The following is a 7,995-nucleotide window of genomic DNA, read 5'->3' as shown; positions in this document are numbered from 1 at the left end:
TTGGCCTCGAACACGGCCTCCGACTCCACGTTCTCGATGCTGCTGCTGAGGCTGCTGCCGGGCCTGGGGGGCACCGTGGGGACCCGGGCTTTCTCGGCTAGGAGTGCGGGAGCCCCGGGCGAGGGCACGCGCTTTTCGGGGGCTCCCGGAGGTGGAGAGGCCACCCTGGCGAACACAGCGGCGTGGGGCTTGGGCTCTGAGGGCGACGCCGCGGGGCCCTGCGGGGGGTCCTGGGCGGTGCCTGACAGCTGGAGCATGATCTGGGCATAGGGCGTGAGAGACAGCGCCGGGGTTTGCAGGGCCATGGGGAACGGGGCAGGCTTGGAGGCTCGGGCTGGTTCTGGCTTGGACTCTGGGGCCTTGTCCTGGGCAGGCTGGGGTGAGGGGGGCTGCGGAGCATCACTGGGTGTGGTGGCAGAAGGTTCCGCAGACTTAGGGGCGCTGGGTTTGGGGGCGCTGGGCCGCGCAGGGCTAGATGGCTGGGCCTCACTGAGAGCAGACAGAGAAGGAGACTCCTGCAGCCGGCGGGCCCCGAGTCTGGCCACAGGGATCTCGAGGGGCGCGCCAGCGCGGCGGTGCCGGCCCCGGGGCTCCGCCTCACCCTGCGAGAAGCTGCTACTCTTTTGCAAACCCCGGGTCTCGGGCGGGGGCTGGTGGTGGGGCGCGGCCTCGCTGGAGGCAGCTCGAGCCATCCGGGGGTCCCGGGCACGGCCCCCCAGGCTCTCCAGCAGGGGGCCCCTGAGGCCGCTAACCTTGCCATCCTCAGGACCACCCCGCAGGAGCCTCTGGCGCAGGGCTTGAAGCCTCTGGGCGTACTCGCCCTCACCCAGGCCTCCCCGGGCCAGGCGGGTGGCCCCCGGGCTGGGGCTTCGGCGCTGCGGCAGCTCCACAGACGCCGCCTTGTGCAGGCCCCGGCCCGGCTCCCGCGGCCCGGCCCTGGGCAGGGCACTCTCGGCAGAGCTGCCCCTGCGGAGCTCTCCCCGCCGGGGGCTGGACCCGGCTGGGGACTCCTGGCCTGGGGAGGGGAGGGCCTGAGGGCTGGGAGCCTCCTGGTCCCGAGAGGGAGCCCTTCCCTGCTCTTGCCAGTCCATGGGGGTGGCAGCCCCAGCCTCTGGGGGCCCCAGGGCCTCGTCCTCAGTGGGAATGTCTGTGAGGGACACCCGGGAGCCAGAAAACTCCGGCTGCAGTGGGCGGGGCACTGATGGCAGCTCTTCCAGCTCTTCCTCTTCGGAATCCGAGGAGGACGAGAGCCCCCCGCTGGGGGGTGGCCTTCGGGGCATGGCCACCCACACCCGCTCTGGGGGGGCCCGCAGCAGCTCAGGGATGGGGCGCAGCACCAGGTGGCACTTGTAGCTGATCTGGGAGCGCTGCAGACAGGGTACGAGGTCAGCCCTGAGGGCCCCCGGGGCAGGATTGGCCCACCCAGTTCCAGCCCTGGAGAAGAAGGCCTAAGTGGCAAAGGGTCAGGGGCAGGGAACTGGGAATGTAGACAATAACAAGCAGAAAGACAGAGGAGAAAGGGTTGAGGCACACAACAGAGAAGGGGCAGGGTTGGAGAGAAGAAGGTGGAAAGGACAGGGCAGGGCCTGAGCCAAGCTCACCTGCCACCTCCGCCTGGAGAGAAACAGTTTTAGGTGATCGGTGCTCACTTCTGCGCCTTTTGTCTGCGTCTGCAAACCAAGGAAAGAGGGCCTGAGGGAAAGCTCTTTGTCAACCAAGACCCTCAAGAAATCAAGTCTAAAGGGGGTGGCAGTGAACTGAGCAGCACTGAGTCTAGGCTCCTGGGGGTCGCCTTCCCCTTGGGTCTGTCAGGGCAACTCCCACAGCCAAGGTGAACACCTGTGAACAAATACCCTGGGGGTGGGGGTGGGGGAGGGCAGAAAGCTCTTGGCTCTGAGAGGTGGGCTTCTGAGCTTACACCAGGGCTCAAATGCCCCGTCCTGGGCTCTGAGTCCTCTCTGTCTTCATGTAGGGCCAGCACCCCAGACATCCAGAGTCCAGACCAAAACAGATGCTTCTCTCAGCCACCCACCCAGACTTTCTCTTCTAGAGCTCGTCTCTGGTCTGAGAGAGGAGGCTCTTACTTCAAGGACTGATGCCAGGATGACCTCAGCCTCCAGGGGATCCAGCACAACCCTCAATGGACAGTTACTGAGGTGCTCCTTCTGGCATCATTTGCTGAAACTACCCTCCATGCCTGGCATTGTGTCCCAAGGCACTGAGGTTTGACGATGAATGAGAATGCTGTCCACACAGTGCTCAAAACTGCGGGGCAGAGCCAGCCAGACCGCCCCCAATCCCAGCATGTGGGACCAGTGCAGGACAGGGGAGGGCACGCAGAGGTGAGGAAGACCAGGGTCTGATCTCAGGTGCCAGAGAGAACCCCGATGAGGAGCCCTAGGATGGGGGAACTTAGACCTATACCTTGGAGTCCGTGATGCCCCCAACTTGATTACTGATTTGAGAGCCAGTTTCATTATCAACAAAATAAGAGTAATAAGACCTTCTTTTGTAGAGCTATTGTGAGGCTCATAGAGCACATGTACGCAACATGCCTAACATTTTCCCTTCCTCCACCCTTTATACCACCACTGAGCGGGACTAGACTCACTTTGAACCAAGGATGTTCCAGGGTCTCCTCTGCAGTAGGTCTCCTGCAAAGGAACGGGGAGTAAGAAGGGATGTACCATTCATTCATTCAGTCAGTAAATGTTTGAGAAAACAGGGCCCTGGGGAGTTGGGGCTTACACGTCTAAGGGCAGAGGCTTGGGGGGAGGAGGTGGATGACATGAGGGTGACCCTGTGGGCGGGGCTACCTAGGGTCTTGTACTCACAGCCGGTCCTGCACCAGCACTTTGATGAGGAAGCCCCGGGCCTCCCGGCTTAGGCTCAGGAACGTGGTTTCCTCAAAGGCCACATTGTAGTTTCGGATGTTCACCAATGTTGTCCGATCATTTTCCCCAACAAATGGGGAGATTCCTGTCAGACTGCAGGGATGGAGACGGCTGTGGTGAGGGTGGGCAGGGATGAAGTGGGATGCTGGTGGGGGCACAGGGCCCAGGACGGGTGGAGGCCCCGAGGTTGTGGGAATGGCAGAGGGCGGATGTGAGCAAGACACTAAGACTTGCAGACTCTTGCCTGTCCTGCCCCCTCCCCAGCCCCTGGATGGGCAGGGAGGCAGCACTGCCTCGGGGCCTGGTTGCCCATGCTTTACAGGACCTGTTCTGTCACCCCTCCAGTGTGTCCTCTCCATGAGGTGAAGAGTCTGCCAAGGGGATGTGCCACCCTGTGCCCCACCCCCTTCTAGTACACCTTCTGGACACTCAGGACCAAGGAGTTCCCTGCCTAAAGGGCACTGAGCCTGCCCTGGCCTCTGTCCGGTGTGCCCACCTCTTTTTTTTTTTTTTTTTTTGAGTTGGAGTCTCACTCGGTCGCCCAGACTGGAGTGCAGTGGCCGCTCCCGGCCACCGCAGCCTCGCCTGCTGGGCTCTGGCAATTCTTCCGCCTCAGCCTTCCAAGTAGCTGGAATTACAGGCATGCGCTACCATGCCCGGCTGATTTTTTGATTTATTGTAGAGATGAGGTCTCGCTGTCCGGGCGGGTCTCGAACCCGCGGGCTCAGGCAATCCACTCACCTCAGCCTCCCAAAGGTGTGGGATTACAGGCTGAGCCACCGAACCCGGCTGTGCCCACCTCTTACGATGGGGCATGGTGGGGGACAGAGCATAGACATGTAGCCCAGGGTGTCCAACTTCCACCTTCATGCACACAAGGCCTCTTGCAGTGTAGGGAGGAGCATGGGGTGGGAGGAGAAGGGGGTGGGCCTGTCAGGAGACCACTAGCAGATGGCAGAGGGGATCCTTACCAGAGGAAGGCAACGACACCCACAGGCCTGTGGGGAAAGCAGAGGAATGGTAAGAGGACAGCCCACCTCCTGCTGGGAGGGAGTTGTTCTCTGCTACTGCTCAACTGAGTGAGACATGTCCTTTCTGGGAACACTCCCATGGACAATGGGCACACCCAAAGGTCCAGACTCGCCTGGAGGAGAAAGCCCAGAGAAATCTAGGCACCAATGGAATCATACCTGGACCAATGGGACCATACCTGCCTCACTGGACAGGCATAGTGACTGCTGAGGGGAAGATGCAGTCCCCAGGGGTGTCAAGGAGCCTAGGACCGACAGGGCTGAAGCCCAGAGAGAATTGGTCAGCCCTGACTGGGGCAGGGAGTAACATGGGCAGGAAACCCTGCAAGTAACACCACCAGCCAACCGTCAGAGAAGGAATCCAAGCCCAGTGAAGCTCCTCTCTGCCAGTGAGTCAGTCTCCAGCATAGCACCAAGGACAGGTGCCCTAGCCCGCCCAGCAGCCCAGCATGCCAGCATTACCAGATGTCAGTGACTCCAGACACAGGGGTCTGGTTGACAATTTCGGGTGCCACGAACTCAGGTGTGCCATATTGGCAGTACTGGGGCTCTCCTGGAGTCAGCTCCTGGGCATTCCCAAAGTCACAGATTCGCACCTGCTCTTCGCCCCCTGCACCATCCCATATCAGCAGGTTCTCAGGCTGAAAGACACACAGCAAGGTGTGGACACTGAACCAAGAGGGGAGGACACCCACTTCCTGGCCCCCACAGTGGCTGTCTGCTCTCCACTCCCCACCTCACCTTGACATCGAGGTGCAGCACTTGACTCTGGTGCAGGTAGCATATTCCCTCCAGCACCTGCTGCATATAGACCCGGGTCTGTGAAAACAGGGGGCCCAGAGTCCGTGGGAGTAGGGTGTGGTACTATGTTTGATCACCTCTGGGGTTGTAGCAAGAGGTCAGGCCATGCCTGGGTAGTGGCCTTCAGACGGCTCATGGAGGACATTGAAACACAGGTGTGGGGGTTATCACAATCCAAAGTTACCATGTGCACAGGTTGGGCACAGCATAGTTATGGAGGAGGAGCCATTTCCATTGTAATAACTAGAATTGTGTGCAGTGTACAACTTGTACAGCCCTACATGGCAGGACTGCAGTGAGATCAATAAAATCTAGGTGGGGCTCCTTCTGGAGAAACATTTGGGAGATGTTTATGTGAGGAAGGTTGGGAAACAACAGTTGGGGCTGGGGTGGGTTTACTGAGATTTTAGAGAGAACGCTGCGAGTCCCAAATAGTTGGGGGGTCTAGTCTCAAGGAGTGGGGGCTCTGCTGCCTATCATTGCTCTCCACCCCCACCCCTGCTTCCTCATGGGCACAGATCCTTTCATCGATTCTCAGAACTCAGGTGGGTGAAAGCTGGTGCCCAGCCTGGCCCCAGCCACCCACTGCCCTCACCTCAGACTCACACACGGTGGGTTTCCTGGCCATTCTCTCCAGCAGCTCCTCTGTGCAGCTAGGTTCTGGATCAAGGAGAATAGTGCCCAGTGCTGACTGCCAGAGCCTGGGGGAGGGTCCAGCTCAGTACAGGATTCTCCGTCCCCTTACAGCACAGCTGATGCCAGTCAGAGACTGCGTCTTCACCCATCTCCTCCCTCCTACCCCCATCCCCACCCCTGTCATCTGGGTGCACGGTGGGACAGCCCCGCCTGAACTGCCACTCGCTGTGGATCTCAGGCAAGTAACTTCACCTCTCCGAGTCTAGGTCTTCCAGAAGTAAAATGGGGATAACATCTCCTTTCCTGCCTATCCTGCTCAGTACTTGTAGAGATCAAATTAGAGTAGAATTGTGTTGACCGTGGATGGAACTTCTCAACTCTATTTGAGAATGACCCAGAAGGTACATGACATGGAATAATTTGTCATTTTGCTGAGGTCTGAATTCAAACAGTGCAGACAGGCAGCTCATGCGCAGGTCACGGTCACCCTGCTACTGGGAGTGATGAGCCGACCACCCAGCATCCTTGCTTCGGGGTGACTTGCTTAAAGACAGCTTTCACAAAAGGATAAAACCTGTTCTTTGTGAAAACAGCCTCCCAAATAAAGCCAAGTATAGATGCTTGATCTGGAATGGTGTTAGATGGGTCATCAAGAAAGGGAGCAGGACAGAGACACTTCAAGTGTGTAGATAACCTGTCCTGCATTTCAGAATGAAAAGCATAAGCTATTTGCTAGCTCTGTGAACTCAGGCAAGTTATGTAACCTCTCCATGCCTGCTTCATTGTCTGTAAAATGGGGATAATAAAATTATATGAGGTAGGTATGTACAATAATTAAATAGGTTAATATTTGTAAAAGAGAGTTTGTTTCTTTTTTTCTCTCTCTTTCTTTTTATTATTATTATTATTTTGAGACAGGGTCTCTCTCTGCTACCCAGGCTGGAGTGCAGTGATATGATCATAGTTCATTGCAGCCTCAAACTCCTGGGTTCCAGTGATCCACCCACCTCAGCCTCCCATGTAGCTGGGACTATAGGCTTGCACCAATGAATAGGCTGTCTATAAAACTCTTAAAACATTGGCAGGCACACATTGTAAGTTCAAGCTAAAAAATGGGCTAAAAAACTGGTTTCTGAAGAAGTCTCTAGATTTATCCCTTCCAATTGTCAACAAAACCACCCTGTAAACCGTAAAACATGTTACTCATTGGCTGCCACAAGGACCAGTCATTCAGACATGAGCCCCCCACCCCTCAGCCTGTCCCAGGATACAGCTCCGTGACAATGACCAGCCCCCGGCGCCTCTCGAAGGCCTCATGGAAGTAGAGGACACAGTCGTGCTGGAGGCGGGCCAGCAGCCGAGCTTCTCGCCGTGCCGATGCCTTTGGTTTGGCTTGGCTGGGGATGAACTTGGCTGCAAATTCCAGGCCAGAGCTTCGCTCCACCACGCGCCGCAGGTAGGAAAAGGCACCCCTGGGTGACACAGTGACGGGGGAAGAACTCAACCATTGCTGTAGCCCTGGTTCAACACCCCCTCCTAGCCCTCAGACCCACAGCCTCTCTTGGCCCCTGACACCAGCTCTGCTCCTAGCCCCACACCTGCCAATCTCCTGGTGGATGTCATAGAAGTCGCTGAGTCTTCTTCCTCGATGCTCCTCGTCTTCCCTGACCCCCTCAACCTCCATAGCTGTCTGAGCTAGGGCAGAGATGTCCTGGTGTTAGGTGGGAGGGCAAGAAAGGGAGCAGGACAGAGACTGGGACAGGCAGGCAGATGAAGGAGGCAGGAAAGAGGCAAGAATGTCGGGGACACTAGCTGGGGGTGCTGGGAGCCCCGGGCCAGGTGCTTCTAGGGCAGGGCCGGGCAGGGCTGACATCAGACTCCTGGGTGGGCGCTCTGCCCTACTCCCCTTGAAGTCCAGCCCACCTGAATGCACAGCCAGCTCTGCTTTGCAGGAGACCTCGCCCGCCAGGTTCCGGGCAGTGCAGGTGTAGACGCCTCCATCCTGGGTCCCCGTGCTGAGCACTACCAGGGAGCACTCGTTCTCCTCGTACACAAAGCTCACATGGCTGCTCTCGGTCAGCAGCACCTCGTCCTGCAGAGTTGGGTGTCACTTCCCACCTGGGCCTGGCCTCACCTCCACCTGGGACCCAGCTTTACCCCCAAGCCAGAGACCTGATTTTATCTCTACCTTAGGACCAGGAGCTGCTCTATCAGGCCTCACCCTGTATCTCCCCCCACCCTGGGGGCAGCTGCATCTCCACCCCAGAGGCTTTGCTCCCCCAGGACCCAGAATCCTCCCTTATCTCCCACCGATAGCCAGCCCTGGGATCCCATTTCCTCCTGCTAACCACACCTCTGCCCAGGCTCCCTGCTCCTAAGGCCTCCCAGGACCCCTCATGCCCCCAGAAAACCCTCCTTCCTTCCCCCAGATTCCTGGCCAGCCAGGCTAGGACTCCTGCTGTGGCCTGCAGCACTCTCTGACCTTGTACCACATGATGTCCGGCAGTGGTTTTCCCTCAACCACCACAGCAAAGCGAGCGGTTTCCCCGGCCCCCACCTCCACATCCTCCATGATGGACTCAAACCGAGGGGCCTCTGGAACATACAAAGACAGGAGTGGGGAAGGGAGGGGG

At 58.2% G+C, this 7,995-nt stretch overlaps 1 protein-coding gene across 1 annotated transcript in view; it reads right to left on the bottom strand.

Annotated features, from left to right (window-relative positions):
* SPEG (SPEG complex locus) overlaps positions 1 to 7,995 on the bottom strand; it is a 58,062-nt gene that overhangs the window by 8,867 nt on the left and 41,200 nt on the right. Inside the window, 12 exon segments of the mRNA XM_021712802.1 lie at positions 6 to 1,367; positions 1,602 to 1,670; positions 2,612 to 2,654; positions 2,835 to 2,987; positions 3,866 to 3,892; positions 4,388 to 4,566; positions 4,667 to 4,744; positions 5,322 to 5,379; positions 6,634 to 6,834; positions 6,961 to 7,057; positions 7,286 to 7,454; positions 7,845 to 7,957. Of these exon segments, the coding sequence (XP_021568477.1) occupies positions 6 to 1,367; positions 1,602 to 1,670; positions 2,612 to 2,654; positions 2,835 to 2,987; positions 3,866 to 3,892; positions 4,388 to 4,566; positions 4,667 to 4,744; positions 5,322 to 5,379; positions 6,634 to 6,834; positions 6,961 to 7,057; positions 7,286 to 7,454; positions 7,845 to 7,957 (2,549 nt within the window).

Source organism: Carlito syrichta, unplaced genomic scaffold (genome assembly GCF_000164805.1).
Source record: "Carlito syrichta isolate Samal-C Ts95f unplaced genomic scaffold, Tarsius_syrichta-2.0.1 Scaffold303646, whole genome shotgun sequence".
In the NCBI taxonomy this organism is placed as follows: Eukaryota; Metazoa; Chordata; class Mammalia; order Primates; family Tarsiidae; genus Carlito; species Carlito syrichta.
Note: the sequence above shows the minus strand (reverse complement) of the source record. Positions and strands in the feature narration are given on the sequence as shown.